Raw genomic sequence first — 25,218 nt, 5'->3', positions numbered from 1 at the left:
TGAATCTTAACATGCGTGTCTTTTGATGGTGAGAGGAAACAATGCTAACCACTGGGCCACCATGCGGCCCAGTTAGACATTTGGCAAAAAAGTCCAAAAACAAATCATAACTGAAAACCACAGTTTATCTTCTGTAGTAGTCCGCTCACCATGGTCGGTACGTTTCTACCACAACTCGTGCTAGATTTGATTTATCAATTCATATCAATAGATGCAAGCACTGAGAACTCATTTTCAGCCCCCTGTGCAGGGAAACTGAAATAAAACATTAAAAACTGGCCAAAATGCAGGTGGAAAGAAAGACATCATGCAAAACAAGAAGATTAAAATATATAAATAAGCAAAGACATTATGTAAACATTTTTTGGGGATAAACTATGGCTCCAAAGTGGAAATGAAACGTTAGTACTGAATTTGTCATTTATCTTGCATTGCTTTGCATAAAGCGTCATTCAGGAATTCCCAAATTACTACAGTTGAAGCTCAGGACCTTTTAAAATCAAGCAGGCCAGGATCGCTTGTTGTCAGATCTGCCATAAAAGGGAGCTTTCCGGTGTTGATAAGGTAGTTTTCACTTTGTCAGTTAATAGAAAGCAATGCCATTCTCATCTTACAATCACTCATTCCCAACCCAGAGACTGGTGGAGGCAACAATGGTCTGTGTAGAGACTGTGTTCATTGTCTTTTTGAGACGATAGGGGCCGTGAAGTCTAGTGTTACCCTACATATTTCTTCATTCTTGGTCAAACAAATGTGACTATGCCAAAAATGTTTGTTCAGTACCATATGAGGATGACCCAAAGATATCACAGTTGCTCCGTTCATAACCCCTACTGAACAACAGGAGTTAGACAAAATTACCTTCACGTCATTCATTCTCCCAAACTTGCCTGCAAATCTATTTAAAGCGCTCTGTGTCGGTGTCTGGGTAGTGTAGTGGTCTATTCTGTTGCCTACCAACACAGGGGTCACTGTGTCAAATCCCCGTGTTACCTCCGGCTAGGTTGGGTGTCCTTACAGACACAATTGGCTGTGTCTGCGGGTGGGAAGCTGGATGTGGGTATGTGTCCTGGTCGCTGCACTAGCACCTCCTCCGGTCGGTCGGGGCGCCTGTTAGGAGGGGAGAGGAGGGGTAACTGGGGGGAAATAGCGTCCTCCCACGCGCTATGTCCCCCTGGCGAAGCTCTTCACTGTCAGGTGAAAAGAAGCGGCTGGCGACTCTACATGTATCAGAGGAGGCATGCGGTAGTCTGCAGCCCTCCCTGGATTGGCAGAGGGGGTGGAGCAGTGACCAGGATGCCTCAGAAGAGTGGTGTAATTGGCTGGATGCAATTGGGGTGAAAAAGGGGGAACCGGGGGACCCCCCCCCCCAAAAAAAAGCTGTGAATTCCAACCTTAAATTAATGGTCCGGTGTCTAACTGTTTTGTGACAGTTAGACACCGGACACTGTTTGTTCTGTTTAGGTGACAGTAGTTTTAACCTATGGGGCTTTGGGTTTGATCATTGGACTGTTGGCTTTTTGGAGCGCTGATGAAGGAACATTTAATTTGTTGTCTCTATTTTGTGATTTTAATCATGTCTCAACTGTAAAAAGTTGTCCCACCTTGCTTTTTCTCAACATGAAAGTTCACTGTCTTTTGATTCTATGCATTGTTGATTGAAAAGAGAGATCCTGAATCCCTGTGGTGCTCAGCAGGTACCAGGTAAAATAAAAAGTTAAGTAAAATGCCTGTTGCACCCTTTTCTAATCTGTGGTGTCGGTTTTCTTTTTTAGATGGCGATCTGCAATGAAAGTGTGTGTTCGGGCTCGATTATGATGCCCAGCTTGCCCAGCCGTAAATTGGACGAGGTTAGAACCAATGAAGAGCTGCTCCTGCTGGCAACCGACTTCATAGACCAATACTACACCTCCATTAAAAGGTGTGCATGGCCGACTGTTGTGTAGCTTCGCTGTACAACACAGTTGGCCAGTAGTTCTCCAACCCTGATCTGACATAAGATTCACCGTGTTCCCGCTCTGTCGACCAATGACCCTTTCCCATGCTTGTTTCTATGTAGGAAATGTTAGATTAGCTCCAATCCAAACTCCTAACCTCCTCTGTATTGTAATGTGCAAGATAATTGACTTGCTCATATGACACTACTCTGTTATGAGACAATGAGTGACTGACGGAGGGTCTCATTGGTTCGAGGGGCGAGACGAGGCAGAGCTTTTGTCACAACCATGTCTCAACATTTCATACATTGCCCATACTGTTTTTCAAGAGAGAAAAGGTTTGTAGCTTTTCATTTTTTCCCCTTTCATTTCTTTTTCTCTGAATATGCTATGCTTTGTTTTTCTCCTGAGGAAGGAGTGTTATTGACACTCTGGTTGGGGTGCATTCATCTTCTGTTTTCTAAAAGTTAGGTCTTAAGTGCTATCCTGTTACTTTTGGTAATTTTATTTTTTATTTAATTTTGAATTTAGTTTTCTTAAAACCTTTGAGGTTTTAAGTTCCTTAATCACTGGCCCTCCCCCTTTACGCTGCCTCTTAATTTATATGCCCCCTAATTCAGTTAGATTTATTTCTGGGTTTTTTGAGCTTCGATTCATTTTCATGCCTTACTATGACAGGGTGCTTATTCTTGGTGATTTTTAATATTCACGTATGTTGTCCTTCCCATTCCCTCACCTCACATTTTTTACATTTTATAGTCTCTTTTAACTACATTCAATCTGTTAAAGGGGACACACATTCCAAAGGTCACATCTTAGACCTTTCATATGCTTGTAATTGACCATAAAAGCTGTTGTTTTTAAAGTTCCACTACAGCTCTCTATTCCGAGTCTATTTCTTAAAACACACTCTCACATTCTCAACACTGGTTCTTCAGTTAAATTCTGTGATGCTTTTAATTATTATTATTGTAGCGAATTCGGGGGACAGTGCAGCCACAGGAACTGCCGCGGCCGGGAAGCGAACCCGTACCGCCCGCACCGCAGGAGACATCGCTAACCGCTAGACTAAAAGGATCAGCTCCGGCAGCCAGCGTCCAGCGTGTCTTCTTATCCATGCACGTTACATCATGCTTTAACTCCACTATATCCCCTCTCAATCCAGATGCACCGTTAAATTAATTCAATGATCAGTGCTTATCCATCCTCGACCAAATTGCACCATTTAAAACTAGGAAACAAAAATCAAAAACGTGCCCTGACTGAGCGGTCACACGCGAGCCCTTAAAAGACTGTAGAAAAGCTGAACGGCAGCGGAAGGTCAGCGAATCCGAATTCGCTCGTAACGCCCTTAAAGAGCTGATGTGAAGACTTCCGGTTTGGCGAATGGCGGAGGCAGCGGGTCGGAAACGCTCTGTCACCATTCGACATTTATTTGATATCTGCTGTATTATTTACCCATATAAACATCGGAGAACCCGCTTCTAAGACTGGCCTTTGACTTGACGTCCTTTATACCAAGTTCAGCATGGGCAAAACAACCACAGCCAAAGACAAAAAAAACACACACAGAACGTGAGGGGAATGGCAGTCAACATGGCGGGTTAGCCCCCTGAGCTAACCAACTACGAACCCAGGTATGACGACGGCAGCGACACCGCGGTAACTTTGGCTGATACACAGAAACGACTCCCCGGCATGGAGGAGCGAATTATCACAAAGATGGCGGCACAAATGTCATCCATCCATGCTACTGTAAACTACTAATAAGACACGTTAGTCCCTAGCTAACGGGTCTGACCCTTTAGCCGAGCGGTTAGTGATGTCGCCTTGTGGTGCAGTACACCCCGCATCGAATCCCGCACTGGGCAAGAAAATAACCGGTTACACTACTGTTGCCAGATACGATCAGGCAAATCAGGCCATTGAAATGTCAATGAATGACTTCCGGAGGAGAATAACTGCACTATAATCTACAACTGGGCATCTTGTGGAGGAGAATGAACAACTGAAACTGAAGGTTGACGACCTCGAGAACAGGTCCAGGAGGTGCAATATTCGTATAACAGGCACACCAGAGAGCTGAAGGCACCCAACCAACTTGTTTCGTTGAAATCCTGTCCCAGAGAAATATTTGGTGCCGATGCTTACTCCCGCCCTATAACCGTAGACAGCGCATAGGGTAGCCATCCAGAGGAGACAGGACGGCGCACCTCGTCCCTTCATAGCCTGTATGCGCCACTTCCAGATGAAGCAAAAAATAATGCAGCTTGCACGTGAGAAAGGTCCCCTGTTTTACAGGGGCTCGGAGATCTACATCTATCCAGATTATAGTGCTGAGGTAGCCAGAAAGAGCTGTCTTCACTCCTGTCAAGAAGAAACATCAAATTGTGAAACAATTGTAATTATCACTAAAAAAATTCTCAAAGTGCTCATTTGAGATGGGGGAAAAACTATTGGTCAATAGATACTGAGATGAGGAGAGACTGAAGTGACATCTTTGAATTTGTTCCAAGTTTTTTTTTTGTCCCCCCCCTTTCTTTTCCCTCCCAATTGTATCTGGCCAATTACCCCACTCTTCTGAGCTGTCCCGGTCATTGGTCCACTCCCCCGCCCCCCCCCGCCCCCGCTGATCTGGGGAGGGCTGCAGACTACCACATACCTCCTCCGATACATGTGGAGTTGCCAGCCTCTTCTTTTCACCTGACAGTGAGGAGTTTCGCCAGGGGGACGTAGCACGTGGGAGGATCACGCTATCCCCCCCAGTTCCCCCTCTCCCCTGAACAGGTGCCCTGACCGACCAGAGGAGGTGCTAGTGCAGCGATCAGGACACATATCCACATCTGGCTTCCCACCTGCAGACACAGCCAGTTGTGTCTGTAGGGATGCCCGACCAAGCCGGGAATTTGTTAAAGTTCTTCCAAACTCCTCACCTTGTTTTCTCTTGAATGTGTTTGATAACAGTCTTTACTGGTCCTGTGGAGAGAATATTTTCCTGATTAAGCCAGCTAATGGCAATGGATCTGATTTATGTTTTTGCTCATTCTGATTCATCAAAAGTTCCCCTAAAATTGGCTTGGCCTTCAAATGGAAACATGGCTTTATACATGCAATCCAGAGGCCTTCAATTTGGGGCCCAACCTCACCAAACACTTGCCATCTTGATGTGTCTATCCCCCCCCAAATAAGATCTCATATTTTATAGATGACCTAACCTTGACATGCAACATATTTGTAGAAATCGTCATGAGTAGTATAAACAAAGTGACCATGGTTGTCTACAGGAATGGCTCCAAGGCCCATGTGGACAGGCTGGAGGAGGTGACCAAGGAGATTGAGACGTCAGGAACGTACCAGCTAAAAGACACAGAACTGATTTATGGTGCCAAGCATGCCTGGAGAAATGCCGCCCGCTGCGTTGGGAGGATCCAGTGGTCGAAATTACAGGTGATAATGCCCATGAAGTTTTGACAGTTGAAAATTTGACTTGGTTGCCTTATGCATACTTCCTTTGACTGGAACCTGTCTAATCCTGCAACTGCTCATGGTAAAAGGGGAAAGGTTTAGTGTGAGAGGGACTTTTCTTGATGATGATTAATCTGAAATGTTATGAACCTAGAAAGTTTTATGTTGACTTGTGGTTGCTGTGATATTCAAGTACAGATGACTGGGAGATGTGTGCCATAACAGTTGGCCATAGAATTCACCCAATGGGTGCTGAGCTGGCATTACCATCACACACAAGTGTACAGAAAAAAACAGCTTTTGACCTCAAAGTCATGTTTTCAGTCACCCAGTTGTAAGATTTCTTTCCTGCTTTGTTCCACGGTTTTGTTTCACTTTTTCACCCTTGAAATTTATTTCATAAAGGCCTTCTCTAATGATCCAGCATAACCACATGGGGACAGATTTCCATGTTTCATTTTTGCATTTGTATTTCCAGGTTTTTGATGCCAGGGACTGCACAACAGCCCACGGAATGTACAACTACATCTGCAACCACATCAAATATGCCACAAACAAAGGAAACCTGAGGTGAGACCACATTACTCGTCCTGCTGAGTCACAATTCTGTCTCTTTTTCTTTCACTGTCATTTGAATTCTCCCTATTCCGACTTCCCCAGTGCTCTGTTTTACAGCGTTGTCACTCTTCCCCATCTGTTGCTCCATGTATCTCATCACCTCATCGCCGTCTCCCACCACCCCAACTTGACCCTCTGTCCATCTGTCAGCTGTCTGTTAATGCTATCTCGGACACTGTCGGTTGCCTGTCCCCATGTCAGTCTCTCTGCGCTGGTCGTTGCACTGCTGTTGAGGTGGCAGTCCTTCACTAGCAAGTCATTTGTTAGACCTGCTCAGTGTTTGTTCTCTCTCTCTCTCTCTCTCTCTCTCTCTCTCTCTCTCTCTCTCTCTCTCTCTCTCTCTCTCTCTCTCTCTCTCTCTCTCTCTCTCTCTCTCTCTCTCTCTCTCTCTCTCTACCTCTTTCTGTTTCTGCCAAGTCCTAATCACATGTGACACCTCACATCTACTCCTTTGCTGATGGATGGCTTCTGACTCACTACTACACTAAGATTGGATTTTGGATGGACAACTGTACATGTTTTATTCTCTTGAGAGCCAGTGCAGTCTCTTGGCTGTGATTTATCAGGCATGGGTTCATTCAATATGTTAGAATATATTATGATGATCATGATGTGGTGCAGTGCTTGTACTGCTGCCTCACAGTAAGAAGGTCCTGGGTTCGATTCCTGCCTGGGGCGGTGTTGGCACTGGGGGGTTGTATGTTCTCCCCAGGCCTGTCAGTGTCGAGTAGCTGTCTTTGTGTACTATGCATGTTCTCCCCATGCTCAGGTGAGTTATCTCCTGACTAAGGACCATTCTGTGGAGTTTGCATGTTCTCTCCGTTCTCACATGGGTTTCCTCCAACATCAAAAATAACCCCAGTAAAAAACAGGCCAAACACTCTCCTGTCCTGTCCCTGACCACAACATTGATATGGACAACATGAAATTGGTCCCTAGGCACCGAAGGAAAAGGCTGTTCACTGTTCCTGGCTGCCCCTGGAGGAACGACAGGAGGATGGGAACAATGCAGAAGGAACAGTTCTTCAGCCACCACTCCCTGCATGCATGCATGTGTGTGTTCTAGTGTGTAGCTGTAAGATGAATAAAGTCTCTCTTCTCGTCTCTTAATTCATAGACATAATGATATTCATCATAGAATGTTGACACTCCTGAATGTTCTTGTCAAAATTTTATCAGACATTTAACAGTCAATATTTGAAACAAAGGGAGGGAATAAAGTTCCCTTATTTGTATTGCATGTGAGTTCATTCAACATCGATGAATGGTAAGAAGATAATTTTCATTTATACTCAAAACATAATGCATACACAATAATAGAGAATTTGTATCAATAATTGTAATGCTTTTCATCATAAAGTGTTGATTCTGTCAAACTGTTATCAGTCAATATTTAAAAAACAAAAGATGATTCTCTCCTAGTACTATCTAGTATACAGAGGCCATGCAGTGACTCCGAGCTAAGGGAAAGTGTTAATTCTTCTTAGGTTTGGTTGCTGATTTGAAACTGAAACCCTTTTTCTAACGTATGCAAAAAACGTTGCATGTTTTTTGTACCCCATATCACAGCCAATTTAAGAGATTATTTTCTGCGGGTGTGGACTGGTGGTAGCATTTCTGGCCCTGATTCTCACCAGATGCTTTTCCTGTGCAGTGATTTAGAAAGAGATTTGTGGGAATTAACTTTATCGCCTGGTCATGGTGTTAAACACCATAGGGTTGAGAGCAGACCAAAGGTAGCTAAGCTTTGCTCCTGCTAAGATTTCTTACTCATAACCTCGTAGATTGAAAATGCCTAAACCTACAGATAAGCTTGTGCATAATATCAATGATCTGTGAGCTTTTTCTTCATGAATTTATCAATTTTTACGATCTAATGCATCAGTGCGTAGCATCTTACTCAGCTTGAAGTCCATGTTTAGATGTTCATGTATTACCAGAGCAGGAAACTTCACTATATTTGTAACATGTGAATCCGTAGCAAGCAGTAATCTCACACACATAGAACATATGTACTGCATTCAAATATTTGACATGAGCAAACATGTTAATCCGCTGTGTGTTTTTTGTACAGATCTGCCATTACCATATTTCCTCAGAGGACAGATGGTAAACATGACTTCCGGGTATGGAACACTCAGCTAATTCGCTATGCCGGCTACAAACAGCCTGATGGACAGATTTTGGGTGACCCCGCTAACGTTGAATTCACTGAGGTACATATCAATGGCATTATTTGAGGTCCTTCACCAGCCTACCAGAAGGGGTGGGTCTTATCTTTTCCCAAAAGTGGATCTTTTTATTCAGAGCACAGGATATCTTATGAAAGCCAGCCATTAACCTTCCACATGCTTACAATACACTAGTTACCACAGAAAACTGTGATCTCACCTCTTCTCCAGCAGTTAAGGTAGAGAGTATTTCTTAAGGAAACTTGGCTGGTTATATGGCTTTAGTTGGATTTAGCGACCTTTATTTTTTTAGGGAAGGCTGAGCCAACTGTTGACACCCTTGGGGGTCAATGGGGGATGCTGCTAAATACCTGAAAGATGAACTGAACATCAAAAGTGATATACACGGTATAAACTCGTATAATGTGATCCAAGTCAATTCTTGTGTTGGTTGTGGTCCCCAGATCTGCATACAACAAGGATGGAAGGCTCCAAAGGGACGTTTTGATGTCCTGCCTCTCTTGCTTCAAGCCAGCGGGAATGACCCTGAGCTGTTTGAAATTCCCGAAGACCTCATCTTGGAGGTGCAGATCACACATCCCAAGTAAGTTGGAGGGAAACACACACACACACGCACACACGCAAACACACACACACGCACGCATGCACACATGATCCAGGGTACCTCCTCTGCCAAGGCACACAGAGACGGTACAGAATAGAGGGAAACATGCACATGCTTCTCTGCAGTGACATCCACCCACTCACCCATTGCTCACACATCCCTCACAAACGCCTATTATACAATGACTAGTTCAGCCAAGCATTCTGAGTGGTTCAAGACACATTCCAACCAGGCCGATGATTTCCATAAAGCCCAGCTCACCATGCTTTATTGGTTGCTATGCCAACTCCTCTGAATCGCATAGCTAGTTAGCGAGCTTGCTTTCTGCCATTTTCAACCCTCCTATATGGAAAACTTTGTAGAGGCGGTGCACATGTCTTTATAACTACTGTATAGAAGCCACAACACACTCTGGGTTACCTGTTGCATGTCACACCCGAAATCACAGAAACAAATGCAATTTCAGGAATTGTTGTTGTGCTCACCACACTGCACCCTTACACAGACACACAAAGACAGGCACCAGCATACACAGAAACATGGACTAGCAGACACACACAGACATACAGAGAAATGAATTGCATTTCTATAGTGCTTTTCTGGCTGCAACAGCCACTTACAGCGTTTCACAATCAATGAATGCCTCATTCACATACACACACACACACACCAACCATGCAAGGTAACAACCAGCTTATCGCGGGCAGTTAGGGGTTAGGTGTCTTGGTGAAGGACACCTCGACATTTTTTCGAGGAGGAGCCAAGGATCGAACTGACAGCCGTCCAGTTACCAGATGACCTGCTCTACCTCCGAGCCACCACCCGCCCCAGATACACAGAGACATACAGACACACGCAGATTGGTACTGATGTATGTGGGTGCAACAGGGTTATCAAATCAGTCTCATGAAATTAGCCTCATAAATTCATTAACCATTCATTTTGCTGTTGAATATTTTAACATTAAACTTGGTAAAATTGATGGAATAACCAAATCAGTCTCATTAAATCAGTCTCATAAAGTCATTAATCATTAATGTTGGTGTTCAATAGTTATAAGTGAACCATTCAAGTTGATGGATAATCAGCGTTGCACCGAGTACGTTGATTGGCAGGGGACGGCTTCAATAAATACTGTCACAAAACAGGCAGGACAACGACTTGCTTCAATGAAAACAATTTATTAGAACAATAAATGGACTGTATTTATATAGTGCTTTTCTACTCTACTGACCCCTCAAAGCGCTTTACAGTGTATGCCTCACATTCACCCATTCAAACACATTCATACACTGACGACGGAGGCTGCCATGCAAGGCGCCAACCTGCCCATCAGGAGCAGTTAGGGGTTCAGTGTCTTGCTCAAGGACACTTCGACACACTCGCCGGAGTAGCCGGGGATCGAACCAGTGACCTTCCAGTTACAAGACAACCTGCTCTACCTCCTGAGCCATGCCGCCCCACAGTCAATAAAAGAAAATCACTAATACTAATCAACACTGATCAGGTACAATCAATGATGAGCAGCAATATAACGATTCAGGCACAAAGGGTGATACGAGTTAATGAGGTTGTGCAAGTATTATATGGGTGTGTGTGATGGGGATAGATAGATAGGATGAGCGGAGAGAGCGTCATTGTATGCACAGCCAAGGTAGCACACAAAAGCACCTAATGTGAAAATAGCAAATGAACAAAAGAAAGTAGATGGTCCGTCTAATACACTTTATGTGGTTCAGTGTATGCAACTGACTAGCGAATGAATTCAACCAGTAGTACTTTTCTCAAGTAACAAGGGGAGATTCAAACAAAATAAAAAAGGAAAAAATCTTAAAACTAGTGATTGGCCTATGTAACACTTCATATGTGAATCACAGTGTGTCTGTAGATCATCGACTATTTCAACTAACACTTTTCTAATGTGGGATAATTAGAGCAACAGCTAAAGTAACTCTGCCCAAATGCAAACCTTACTTGATGATCGCTCTTGTGGTGATCAGAGTCCTTGTTGTCCAGTGAACAGTGCAGGGCGCAGGTTCAGGAAAACTGGCTCTCTTCCTTCTCGCCTGGCATTGAAACACAGCTCCGTGGAAAACAGTTCCCTGTCTTCTGGCAGTTGAAAATCCTCAATGCTCTGTCCATCGCCTGATGATCTTAGAGGAGTTTAAGTTGCGACTGCATCAACATTTAAGAAATGCAAAGGAATCCGGTCACCTTCTCTTTCTGTGGAAACGGCGTATCTTGCAGGAAAACATAACAGTTATAACAGCTGATTAGTGGATGAACAACACTGGGTTATCTTCCAATAAAACCATGACCAGCAGTAATCTGACGACATTTGGTCCTTTGCTCTTGTTGCTCTTCTGCAGAAAGGGATCTCTTTGATTGCTGTATGTGCAAGGTCCACAGCGAGAGAGAGCAAATTTCAAAATCCACCACGGTTTTATGGGCGAAATTGCGTCACCAGAAACAGTATTACTGTAACCAATAATACTACAGTGTGAGGTGAGACGGTGGGTGGAGATCACCTGTGAGGTTGAGCAGGGGGTATAACATACAAACATGGAAAAACAGTCACACACAGATGCACAAAAAGCCATTACTATAAGCCGCAGATAGTATTCTGTCCCCTGGCATGCTGATGTCTGTGCCAAGCCTCTAGTATTGGCATTGCTGGTCCTAACCCTCTATCAGATGGCCCCTCAGGTCTGGAGCCAGCTTGGCACGGTCACCAGTCACAGCTATGAAAAGCCTATCATCCTTCATGGGTATAGGCCCAGTGCAGGAACAATAGCCAAACAGCAAGGATGTCTATTGTCTATTCCCCTAAAGTGGCCACACAGACTGTGTGATGTACGAAGCAGATCGTATTCCAGCCAGTTTGTCCAGCTCCCCAACACCATTGCAGTGTTGCTGTTTTTTCTGTGTTAGTGTTTGTTCTGGCTGCATTCCCTTCGCAGGACGTGGCATACCTGTTGGGGTCATTTTGTAAATAAGATCTATTGTATAGAAGTGAGCAGACAAAGAATTAGTTGCATTGTTATACACGATGTATGGTAAATCTTGGGCTTCAGGGCTTTTAAATGACATCAAATCAAGTTTTATTGTTTGTGACAAGGCTAACGTCACTGGAGGGTTTTGGATGGAAAGGCGGACACGATTAGGCAGTACCATGGGCTTTATCGAACAATTTTTCCATCTATTTCTCACTCCGCAGTCCACATGGGCAGGTGAGCTCTGATACTGGAGCCATTGCCTCACTCTCTTCATTCAGAGCTTCGTGTGGTGTGGCGCGGCGCCCTTCTTCATCTGTTTTGTTGTGTGTTCCGCCTGCATGTTCCGCCTGCATGTTCATCAGCATCAGTGTCAGCCCAGGACCCAGTTTCACAGTGATATAAAAGCATGGACTGTCAATTAGGCACACCTGAGGCTCATCGCTAATCAGCCTCCCTATTAACATAAGTGCATCCTCCCCCATGAACAATGCCCCTCTCTCCGCTTCCAGACGACGCTAAACCACACCCAACTACCACATACCCCCACCACCCAACTTAGGCCACGGCAGCTGACAGCCAATCCCCCCCCCCCCCGAGTGAGAGACAAAGTCAGCCACAACCATCTACGCCCCGGCCTATGGATCACCTTGAACTTAAAAGGCTGTAACGGCAGATACCAAAGGGTGAGCCGCATGATGGCATCCTTCATTTGGTGGAGCTACTGGAGCAGGGCATGGTCCCAACAGAGGGTGAATGAATGCCTCAGGAGGTAGAGGCAGGGAGGACGCTGGCAGGCTGTGCGCTGTGGCTTGTGCCTCCCTGGTGACAAGGGGAAGCACACACACAGCCCATTTATCCTCCCACCACCCACATGCTGATGGCATCCTCTCAAAGATGTCAAGGAACACCTCGGGGTTGTAGGCGGTGAATATCCCCATGCACACACCAAATTTTCACCCATGACGCCTCCACCAATGCCGCGGGTCAAACTACGCTTTGATGGATCAAAGTCTGCCTGCAGCCTGTATCCACCAAAGCCCAGTATTATTCTCCCTTGCATATCTACCTACATGCTGTATCTCACATCTGGACTTGTCAAAGGGCTGACGGGCCAAGAACCTGGACCATCTGCCCCACTTCAATTAAAGGACACTCTTCCCGCCAGTGGCCTGGCTTTCTGCACCGCCAACACCTCTGGCCCGGCTTTCAAGGTGCCCCCTATGAGTCCAGGAGGGCAGAGGCTGAAGCTGGGTCCTGTGGATTAAGGAAGGGGGAGGGATTAGTAAGGGGACGAGGTGTATGAGTTGTGTGCTGCTGGAAGTCTGTGTGGTTGCGTGAGTGTAAGTGCCCCGGTTTTGTCTTCTCCTCGGGGCCGGGCTGGGACGAGCCGAAGGTGCCAGCTTTGGGTCCCTGCTGCATTAGTCCCAGGCAGGAAGGGCGAGGTGGTCCTCTGCTAAGTCAACAGCTTTGGCCAGGCTCTCAGGACGGTGGCGCTGGACCCAGTTGGCAGTCGCAGGTGGGAGGCAGACGATGAACTGCTCCAGTGCCACTTGCATGAGGAGGTCATGGATATCCTCCGGGTCTTTCCACAGCCACCATCTCACTGCTTCAGGTAGCTGCTGTGCTAAACAAAGGGAGGGCCAACATCTTCCAGGGTGAGTGTCTTGAACCGTCGGCGATGTCCCTCTGGTTTGAGCTCCACTCAGTCCAAGACAGCTCGCCTGATGGCATAGTAGTTTCCCTGGGAGGACACTGGTAGGCTGTGCACTGTGGCTTGTGCCTCCCTGGTGACAAGGGGAAGCACGCACATAGTCCATTCATCCAAGACCGGGCTTTTGCTGTTAGAGCCCCCACACTATGGAACGCTCTTCCTGCTGAGCTAAGACGAACTAAGTCTTTAGCTTCTTTTAAATTTCGTCTTAAAACTTGATATTTGTTTTTATTTTTACTGTTTTTAATTTTACTCTTATTTGATCTTACTTTTATTTCCTGCCTTGTCTGGTTTTATCTGTATTTTTTATTTTTTTGTGAAGCACTTTGTAACATTGTTTTAGAAAGGTGCTATATAGTAAATAAAATTATTATTATTGTTCTTATTATATCCTCCCACCACCCACACGCTGATGGCATCCTCTCAAAGATGTCAAGGAACACCTTGGGGTTGTAGGCGGTTGTCATCTTGGGAGGGGTGATCTGGGGCCGATGGATGGAGGGGCGGCCAGATCACCCCCACAGGCAGCCCGGAGAGGAGTGCAGCAGCTCCCTCAGAAAAGCTCAGTCTTCAGCTTGTTGAGCGGCCATTTCCTGCAGGACATGAATCTGGTCATGCAGAGCTTGAACCTGCTGGTGTTGCATTTGGGCTTGCCTCTCCTGGGGTTTGGCAGTTCGGTTGAGGGCTCACCCTAGCAGAGACTCTGTCGGCCGACTCCCTTGTTGATCCATCCACACACTCGTATGGCCCACCAATGTGACAATGCTAACGTCACTGGAGGGGTTTTGGATGTAAAGGTGGACACAATAAGGTGCTAACACAGGCTTTATTTAACAATGTCTCTCTCTTCACTCCACATGGGCTTGTGCACTCTGGTGCTGGAGCTCCTGCCTCATGCTCTTCATTCAGAGCTTTTTGTGGTGTGGCTCCCTTCTCCGTCTGTTTCGTCATGTGTTCCACCTGCATGTTTGTCAGCGTCAGTGTCAGCCTGGGACCCAGCTTCACTGCCCTATATAAGCACAGACTGTCAATTAGGCAATCTAAGGCTGATCGCTAATCAGTCTGCCTACCAACAAAAGCGTCCGCTCCTTCAAACCATGCCCCCTCTCTCTCCTCTTTCAGCCAACGCTAAACCACACCACACTACCACTTTGTTGATCAAGTAAGTTTACACATAAGTGTAATTCAAATATTATATGGAGGATGGAAGCTGACACTATGTTTATTTCTATCTATCTATCTATCTATCTATCTATCTATCTATCTATCTATCTATCTATCTATCTATCTATCTTTCATCATACATTTCATGCATAACTAGCAATTTAATGTGCTTTACATGAGACCAAGAGAGGAAAAAAGGCAAGCATTTACCTTATACAGACAGTAAGAGAGCATGTGTAGTTGGTGAATACGATCTCTGGTTATGGTGAAGGCCGAGTACATGTATGTGCTGTTGTATATGAGTGTGGTAATGACGTTCAGTAACTGAATCCTTGAAAGCTCCTCCACTGTGAGCTCATCTTTCGCCATGTGTGCTCTGCCCAGGTACGAGTGGTTCAAGGACCTCAACCTGAAGTGGTACAGCCTCCCAGCGGTCTCTAACATGCTGCTGGAAATTGGTGGACTGGAGTTCACCGGCTGTCCCTTCAGCGGCTGGTACATGGGCACAGAGATTGGAGTGAGGGATTTCTGTGACAGCTCACGCTACAACATCTTGGAGGTAGTGTATTATGTAAACATTTTAAATGTATCTAATGACGTTCCCCTTGTAAACAACTCAGTTTTGTTTACATTCAAAGTATTTCCCCAAAACACATCACATGGGTCCTCGAGGACTAACAAATGTGTTTAATGGCGGATGTGGCGCGTTACTACAACTAACTGTTGAATTGAGTGTGGGCGTGTAGCTAATAAGACATTCTTCTTCTTTGTGTTTTGTGTCAGCAGAAAAGTGTAAGACGTCTTCGTGTATCTTCGTGTGTGTGCTGGATGAACGTGATACAAAGGATACTCTATAGCCCCACTAGTGGTCAATAACTCCATTGGATACCTTTAAGGAAAAGAGTTCTGTATGGAAAGAGGAAATAGAGTTAGTTTTCCAGGTAAAAAAAAAAAGGTCCTCAAGTCAAGTCGAGTTTATTTATATGTAAAAAGCCCTCAGTCACAGGAACAGTCACAGGTCTTTACATGCTCACAGTGGAAAGAGCAAGGTGTAATCAATAGTAACTAGGTCCTCTTTGATTTAAGGTTTCATTACCACAGCAGTTGAAAAATAGGAATTGAAATTTAAAACTTGAAAACATGGATGGAAGGATAAAGTTAGTAGATGAAATCACAGTTATTTTTTTTTAAAAATGTATGTTTTGGGGACAACGGCTTTCCATTAATTATTAACCATCAAGGCATGGCAGTAGAGGAAGTTGGAGGGCCATCCTCTGTTGTATGGTTGAAGTTGTGTTGATCAGTGAAATCAGCTGGTGTTGTGTTGGTTTGTTAAGAAAACCTGCATACACAGGACCCGCCATGCTATGTGGTTTACTATAATTTATTGAAGGAGTAAATAGACCAGCAGACCAAAGGAACTTTGATCCTGGGTCAGTAGTCCATCTAAGGGTGTCCTTAAGCAGTACTCCAAATCCCAATCAGCTCAATTAGTGTTGTTCTGTAGCTGGCCTTAACCTTCGACCTCTGAATAAAATGCATATTGACTACGATTATGATGTGAAATGGTAGTGCGGAGACTCTCCATGTATGCAGCCAGATGTGTTCAACATGCCATTAATGGCATTGCAATGAAGGCATTTAACAAAAAAATTCAATACCTGCTGTGTGTTGCGAAAGATGAATGCCTTGAACTCTTCTTCTTTTTCGGCTGCTCCTGTTATGGGTCACCACAGTGGATCATCCGTTTCCATCTCTTCCTGTCCCCTGCATCTTCCACTGTCACACCAACCACCTGCATGTCTTCCTTCACCACATCCATAAACTTCTTCTTTGGTCTTCCTCTTTTCCTCTTGCTGAGCAGCTTCATCTTCAGCATCTTTCTCTCAATATACCCAGCATGTCTCCTCCACACATGTTCGAAACATCTCGATCTTGTCTGTCCCTCTAATATACTCATTCCTAATCCTGCCCCTCTTTGTCACTCCTAATGAAAATCTTAGCATCTTCAACTCTGCCAGCTCCGCTTCCTGTCTTTTCATCAGTGCCACCGTCTCCAAACTGTAAAACATAGCTGGTCTCACTACCATCTTGTAAGCCTTCCCTTTCACTCTTGCTGGTACCCTTGTGTCACAAATCACTCCTGATACTCTTCTCCACCCACTCCACCCTGTCTGCACTCTCTTCTTCCCCTCTCTTCCGTACTCCCCATTACTTTGAACAGTTGACCCCAAGTATTTAAACTCATCCACCTTCACCATCTCTACTCCTTGCATCCTTACCATTCTGCTGTCCTCCCTCTCATTCATGCATAATTATTCCATTTGCTCCTACTGACTCTCATTCCTTTTCGCTTCAGTGCACACCTCCACCTCTCTGGTTTCAGCTGTTATGCATCTTACAATGCGGTGATTGCAACATTCCCTAATCCTCTGTGAACAATACACATGGTCATTGAAACTGTAGTTAATGGTCACACCCATATTTGCATATGAAACTGGTCATTGGTTTCGGACGTCATGCAACTGTATTGTACTGTATTACTTATAAGGGGTGAGGATACCTGCAGTCAGTTTAGACTGAAGATGTCACTTAGTTGAGTGATGAAATGTATCTGTCAATAAACGTATCTAGGTGAACTGATTCCACCTCCTTTGATGACTCCACCTCTCCAGGCTCTCCTCAACCTGCTCCCTACTCTCACTACAGATCACATTGTAGTCCACAAACATCATAGTCCATGGAAACTCCTGCCTGATTATGTCCGCCAACACAGTTATTATCATTTCAAATAAGAAAGGGCTCAGAGACTATCCTTGATGTAATCCCACCTCCACCTTGAACCCATCTGTCATTCCTACCGCACACCTCACCACTGTCACACTGTCCTCATACATATCCTGTACCATTCTTACATACTTCTCTGCCAGTCCCGACTTCCTCATACAATACCACCCCCCCCCCCAGCACCCTGTCATATGTTTTCTCTAAATCCACAAAGACACAGTGTACTTAAGCACTGGATTTGCTCTTAGATGCTTGTTTAGATAAACTTATGACCTCTGATGACTAGTAGTTCCCCTGATTTCCTACGTTAAATGCACTTATTGTAAGTCGCTTTGGATAAAAGCATCGGCTAAATGACTGTAATGTAATGTAATGTAACTCCTTCTGGCCTTCTCTATACTTCTCAATCAACATTCTCAAAGCGAACGTCACATCTGTAGTGCTCTTTCATGGCATGAAACCATACTGCTGCTCACTAATCATCACCTCTCCTTGTAACCTAGCTTCTGTTACTCTTTCCCATATCTTCATGCTGTGGCTGATCAACTTTATACCTCTGTAGTTACTACAGTTCTTTACATCAACCTTATTTTTGAAAATCGGTACCAGTACGCTTCTTCTCCACTCCTCAGGCATCCTCTCACTTTCAAACAATCTAAACAATCTATAGCTGAAAACTGCCATCTCTCTGAATGACTTGAACTAACACTATGTTTTCCTATTTGTTAGGTACATTGGGATTCGGCATACAAACAATGGACTGTTATGTGAATTATTGGCTAGCAGTGTAGCAATTGTTTTCTGTTCTCATGGCAGGCAGTGTATTTTCATAACTGTGGCATCGCATCTGTTATGACCCACCACAATAAAATGACATGTCCAACAGGTTTTGAGGGATGTTGGGAGACAACACATTTGCATTTTGTGTGGCTAAAAATTTATGAGGCAGGAGCTTTCCACACTTAAGAGTAATTTGAGGTGTTTTTGTAGCCATTTTTCTCTTACTCCTCATCTCAAGCACCACTTTATTCTGTTTTACCTACAAAACAAATGTGATGTTGTGTGAGACTGACAATACTTTTAATGCAAATTATGAGAGACCTTTTTGTTTTCAGTGCTCTCAGCTGAATAGAATAATGCTCCTTTGGATGCTAAACAGAAGGAAATAGAGCCTTTTACCATTTCACTGCAACAGATGCTACGACAGCGAAAGTTTTCCAGTTGCTATCATATCCATGTTGTATCGGTGGTGTTGCACTAAAACACTGCTGTCTTATTATGGGTCATGCTTACTGCCATACAGGAAGCAGCCAACATGATGGGCTTGGATACCAGGAAGACCTCCTCCCTGTGGAAGGACAAAGCACTCGTGGAGATCAACATTGCAGTACTCCATAGCTTTCAGGTGGGCTGATTTTATCAAGTTTATTTAAAACCCAAGTGTTGACAGGTGCTAATCTCTATGTGAACTGCACATCACGACTGTACTTATGTCTTAGCGGGAAAGGAATATGTTAACAGGGCAAGAGTCCTAAATGTTGGCTTTCTGTTTATGCCCACAGTCATCCAAAGTGACCATCGTGGACCACCACTCGGCCACTGAGTCCTTCATGAAACACATGGAAAATGAGTTCCGGGTTCGGGGGGGTTGTCCTGGGGACTGGGTATGGATTGTGCCCCCAATGTCGGGAAGCATTACACCAGTGTTTCACCAAGAGATGCTAAATTATCGCCTCACCCCGTCCTTTGAGTACCAGGTGAGTGCTGTAGGTCACGTGAATAGATGTCAAATCAAATTTACATGAAGTAAAGGAGTAAAGAGGCATAGAGGAAGGAGAACACTCATATTGAGAGATGCATTTAAAAGTAGACTTGGACAAAACAGACAAAGTTGAGGTTTTATTCTTTATTCCAAACATTTTCAATCAATATGTTTTACTCGGGTAACAGAAGGGTTCAAGGATTTCAGAAAGCTCATCAGATTGGCAAATGTTGGTTCGAAAATTTTGCCCAACCCAAGTCAAATATGCTGCAAAGTGCAGAAAATTAGCTTTCTGAGAAACTGTCATTGCATTGTCATGGGACTAGTACCCATGCAGTGGTTTGTGCTGGTCCCAAATGGGCCTACAATAGCTCTTTGTATCTTTTGTTTATTGTAAAAATTCCCAAGTCAAAGAGCAATTTGCAGGTTGGAGACCCCAGTGAATCAATGTGTAGGAAAATGATGCAGGAAATAGATTTTCATTAAAAAAAAAGCAAAAACATATACACTACGGTGACTTCTGGAGTCGTTTTTGTGAGAGAATTTTACTTCAGCATCTAAAAAAACCAAACTGTAAGTGACATAACATAAGGGCAAGGTGTCAAGTTGAACAATAAGAAATTAATGGATCGAAACACTAGTTTTGATGAGGTTGTAAATATTTATTCAGATGCATATGACAGACCACAGCCTTATAATTATGAACCTGCGAGGCATCAAAAAGACCAAGAACAGACCAGGGTTCAAAGAATAATGGTCAGAGGAGATAAATAGAGTTGTGGTGTAGGGAGAACCAGTGGAGAACTGGGCAGGTGTCTTGGTAAGTGATGGGCATTAGCTTATAGATAATATACCCATATATATCTATGGGCATTAGCTAACAATACCTAATGCTCCCATAAAGTTGAATCAGTTCATCTGGACACAAAATTTAGTGGGAGAAACATTTCATCACACACCTAATTGACGACTGAAACCGGCACAGTTGCATAACAACCAAAACGGGCGATCAGTTTCATATACAAATTGCTGTGCATAAAGTGAAACCGATCACCGATTTTGCTTGCTATGCAACTGTGCTGTTTATAAAGGTTGAGGATACCTGCAGTCAGCTGAGACTGACAAAGTCAGTTAGATGAATGATGAAACATTTCTCCCATTAAACTTTGTGTCCAGATGAACTAATTCGACTTTCTGGGATTTCATTACCTGGATTATTGACGATGCATTGAGATGATATCTAACGCTGTGTTCACATCACAACATTGTATATTTTGCCACCAGTAGAGGCATGAGAGCAGCGCGTAAGTGGTACATATGCACCACGGGGATCCACTCTACAAACATAAAAATGGGCCTGGAAGTGGTCTTTATGGGCCAGTAGGGGGCAGTCTGCCTTCTGGTCCTAATAAACAAATCCCACTGCCTCAGTGCAGTGACAGGGACACTGTGCAGTAGGAGATGCTTTCCTTCGGATGAGACTTAAACTGAGTCATCAAAGATCCCATGGCACTTATAGCAAAGAGTGAGGGGTTCCCCGGTGATCTGGCAAAAGTCTCAACCTGGCTCTCTCAATCTGACCACCTAAACATCCCCCTGTAATTGGCTCAATTATTTAATCCCTCTCCACCTCAAGTTTATGTGTGGTGAGCATTCTGGCACAAAATGGCTGCCATGCATCACCCAAGTGGGTGCTACACATTGGTGGTGGTTGAGGTGAGTTTCCTCCCTTCACTGTGAAGCGCTTTGGGTATCAAGATAAAGCTCTATATAAATTAAATCCATCATTATTATTATCATTATTATTATATCAGTCGTATGTTTTTTGCGAGGTCTGCACAACCCTTTTACTCAGAAGTGGGTCATAAAGTGTCCTTTTTTTCCTTTTTACAAATTAAACTACTGAAATACAGGAAATGACTCTAGCTTATTGGTAGCTTGGTTTTGAGAATTTCTATTGTTATTTATTGTTTCCTGGCACCAGTGTCCTTTTTGGGGGGGGGGATTCCCCCCATTTTTCTGCCCAATTGTACTTGGCCAATTACCCTATTTTCCCGAGCCGTCCCGGTCGCTGCTCCACCCACTTTGCTGAGCTGGAGAGGGCTGCAGACTACCACATGCCTTCTCCAATATAAGTGGAGTCGCCAGTCACTTCTTTTCACCTGACAGTGAGGTGCTTCACTAGGGTGACATAATGCATGGGAGGATCCTGATATTCCCCCCAGTTCCCCCTCCCCCCTGAACAGGCACCCCGACCAACCAGAGGAGGCGCTAGTGCATTGATCAGGACACATCCGGCTTCCCACCTGCAGACATGGCCAATTGTGTCCATAGGGACGCCCAACCAAGCCGGAGATAATACGGGGATTCGAACCAGCGACCCCTGTGTTGGTTGCAAATGAATAGACCGCTGTGACACCCGGATGCCTATACCTGCATCCTTTGACAATAACTGAAATCTGTAGATGTTCATTTTTGGTTGCGGTTGCCAGCTGCAGTTTGTTTGTGGCAATGATTGCTTTTTAACTTTTGACAACTTTCAAAACTTCTGGAGATCTTTTGCTTTATTCTAATTGATTTCATGGTTTGCCTGTTTTATGGACTCTTACCGGATCATTGATTGCTGCACTAACTCCCTGCATTCTTGGCCAGAATCGAGAGGACTCATCCCTCAGCTGACGGAGCTAACAGCTAGCAGAGCTACCAGCTTACTTCCACTTTCTTTTCTGTGAACATCTATGCCTTGCAAGGACTGCCTAAAAGCAATACACTAGCAATAAACCTCAAGGATGCTATTCGATAGCTTTCAGATGAACTCCCAAAAAAGATTTGTTTTCACAGCCAGTACATGCTCAGAAACATACAGATAATCACACCACAACATACAGATATACATACAGATACATAAACACAACATTTTAAACACAAAATATTCACTCACACTTGCAGATAAATCTGGCTCTGTTCTAGGTCAGTGAAGCAGTTTTTTTTGTGCCGCCTTGGCAGAAAGGACAAAACTTCTGCCAAAGCAAGCTCTTTTCCATTTCAGAGTCCTGTATCTACAGCCTGATGACAGTAGTGTGAAATATGAATTGAGGGGGTGAACTGGGTCATTCGCTGTTGTGAGTGCGAGGCGTGTTATGGCTCTGTCGTTCATGTGTGTGAGATTGGGTGTAAGGTAGTAGATGATGTTAGAGGCAGCACGTGTGATCCTGGTAGGTTTGTTTTTGTTGGATATGGTCAGCATGGTATAGAAAATGGGGGAATAGTACAGAAGGATGGATTGGATTATACTTTTGTAAAGAAACAACAGGAAGTGGGGGGGGGGCAACAGAAAGTGCTCTGACTTACAGAAGATGTGGAGTCTGCTGGGATTGTTTATGGATGTCAGTGATGTGTTGACCAAAGCTGAGTTTACCGTCTAGATATTTGAAGTTGTTAACCTGTATTACTGTCTTGCCATGGATGGAAATGGGGTTCAGTCCAGTGAGGGTTGTTTTTTTGTTGTTGTTTTTTTTGTGTTAATGGCCAGGGGTCTCGTTTATAACTGTTGTGTATGCACAAAATGGAGCCTGAAAGAGGCATACGCCATACGCAAAATTTGTGATCTATAAAAACCAACAATGAGAGAATGTGCGCACCTGTACGTAAACTCTATGGTACATGCCATTTTCGGCTTGAGTGCGCATGTGGACTTTTAGTAAGGATCCTACACACTGTTTTATATAAATGAGACCCCAGCTCTTTTGTCTTGTCCACATTCAGTTGGAGGAAGTTGTCTGTGCACCATTGTGTAAAATGAGAAATGAATCCACCTCCCTCTGAGTTGGGAATGAGTTGTTGCCTCAAGTGAAGGAGTTCAAGTGTCTTGGGGTCTTGTTCACGAGTGAGGGTAGGATGGAGTAGGAGATTGACAGGCGGATTGGTGCAGCATCAGCAGTAATGCGGACATTGTACCGGACCATTGTGGTGAAGAGGGAGCTGAGCCGGAAGGCAAAGTTCTCAATTTACCAGTCAATTTTAGTTCTAACCCTCATCAATGGTCATGAGCTAGAGACCAAAACGATGATATTGCGAATAAAGCGGCTGAAATGAGTTTCCTCTGTAGGGAGTCTGGGCTCAGCCTTAGAGATAGGGTGAGGAGCTCGGACATCCGGCGAGAGCTTGGAGTAGAGATGCTGCTCCTTCGCATTGAGGTGGTTCGGGCATCTGATTAGGATGTCCCCTGGGTGCCTTCCTTTGGAGGTTTTCTGGGCATGTCCAACTGGGAGGAGACCCTGGGGTAGACCTAGAACTTGCTGGAGGGACTACATGTCCAATCTGGCCTGGGAACACCTTGGGATCCCCCAGGAGGAGCTGGAGGGCGTTGTTGGGGAGAGGGACATCTGGAGTGCCCTACTTAGCTTGCTGTGACCATGAGCTGACCCCAGAGAAGCGGCTGATGATGAGATGAGATGAGATGAGATGAGATGAGATGAGATGAGATGAGAAATGGTGTTGATAGACTGTGATGCAGTTATTGTCATTAAGTAGTCCCAGTATGGCAGTGTCATCAGAGTATTTGTGGTCCTGGGTGAAGGGCTGATGTAGTCATCTGTGTAGAGAGTGTAGAAAAAGGGACCGAGGATGTTGGTGATAATGGTTATTCTTACAGCCTGTGGTCTGTTGTTAAGGAAGTTGTGGACCCAGTGAATGAGGAGTGGAGGAAATTTGAGGGGGTAGAACTTCTTGATCTTCTGGTGGGGTTGAATTGTGTTGAAGGCAGAGTTGAAGTCGATGAAGAGAATTGAAGCAAAGTTGCTAAGTGAGTCCAGATGTTGGAGGAGGGAGTGGAGGAGACATACCACAGCATCCTCTGTCCCGTTTCGCCCTGTAGGCAAACTGATATGGGTCCAGCTGTGGATTTACAGCTCGTCCACAGCTGGACCCATATCAGTTTGCCTTTTATCCAATTTTATTGACACCTCAGATACACAGTTCAGAACAATCTCTGGACCCATATCAGTTTGCCTTTAACCCAATTCCCACTTTTATTGACACCTCAGCCACACAGTCCAAAACAATCTCAGTTACGAACTCAGCAGTCTCCGACAACATCCTCTGGGACCCATCATCTCATTGCCGTCCCTCCTCCTGCTCTTCTCCCAGCTCAGAGGCTACCTGGTCGGAGGTGGTAGCCAGATGTGGCAAGACAGATAGACCCAGAGCTGCCTCGCCTCTGCCAATAAACCTCTCACGTTGGTTACCACGCCATGGTTCACCCTGTTGATGCCCCTGCTGTTCCCGTGGCCGATGTTGCTCTTTCCAACGTGGAAACGGTCCCTGTTCCAGCTGGGACTGCTCCTGCTGCAACAGCTCCCCCAGCTGCTGTGGTGGCTAACCCACCCCCCGCTGCTGCTGCCACCGTGGGTCCTCCTGCACAGGTCTCCCTGCTCCGTCCTCCCTGGCGTTTGGGCAGGTTGGTCACTCCCAGTCTCAATGCGGGCGGCTTACATTCATCCTCCCCCAAGACTGTCCCTGACAGTACTGTCAATCAGTCGACCCCCTCCACCACTCCCTTGATCATTGGGGATTCCATAGTTCGAAGCATCCATTGCGTAAATGTGGTTACACGTTGCCCTCCTGGAGCTACTGTCCCTGACATCCTGGAGAATCTCACAGGACTCCTTGATTCATTTCCCACAATTATGAAAGTAATAGTCCACGTTGGCTCCATTGACACTGCCTTGTAGCAGTCTGAGCTGATAAAAAAGCAATTTTATCCTTTTTAATTTCCTCAACAGTGGTGGAAAAACCGCTTTTATTTCTGGCCCAGTTCCCACACAGGGTCATGGTGTGGGGTGTTTCGGCAGCATTCTCAGCCGTCATACCTGGCTCCAGTCAGAGAGTATAGTGTACAACATTGGTTTTCACCTAAACACGCTAGGAACGACCACACGATTGACTATTTACATTACACACATGCCTTCCTACATCCTCTTC

General features: G+C 44.9%; 1 protein-coding gene across 1 annotated transcript in view; it reads left to right on the top strand.

The window, feature by feature from the left end:
• The window catches only part of nos1 (nitric oxide synthase 1 (neuronal)), an 84,399-nt gene that overhangs the window by 11,221 nt on the left and 47,960 nt on the right, over positions 1-25,218 (top strand). The window contains 8 exon segments of the mRNA XM_056278613.1: positions 1,776-1,921; positions 5,222-5,384; positions 5,881-5,972; positions 8,095-8,236; positions 8,656-8,795; positions 15,072-15,246; positions 18,778-18,879; positions 19,037-19,231. Coding sequence (XP_056134588.1) covers positions 1,776-1,921; positions 5,222-5,384; positions 5,881-5,972; positions 8,095-8,236; positions 8,656-8,795; positions 15,072-15,246; positions 18,778-18,879; positions 19,037-19,231 — 1,155 coding nt within the window.

Source organism: Lampris incognitus, chromosome 1 (assembly GCF_029633865.1).
Source record: "Lampris incognitus isolate fLamInc1 chromosome 1, fLamInc1.hap2, whole genome shotgun sequence".
NCBI classification, from domain to species: domain Eukaryota; kingdom Metazoa; phylum Chordata; class Actinopteri; order Lampriformes; family Lampridae; genus Lampris; species Lampris incognitus.
Note: the sequence above shows the minus strand (reverse complement) of the source record. Positions and strands in the feature narration are given on the sequence as shown.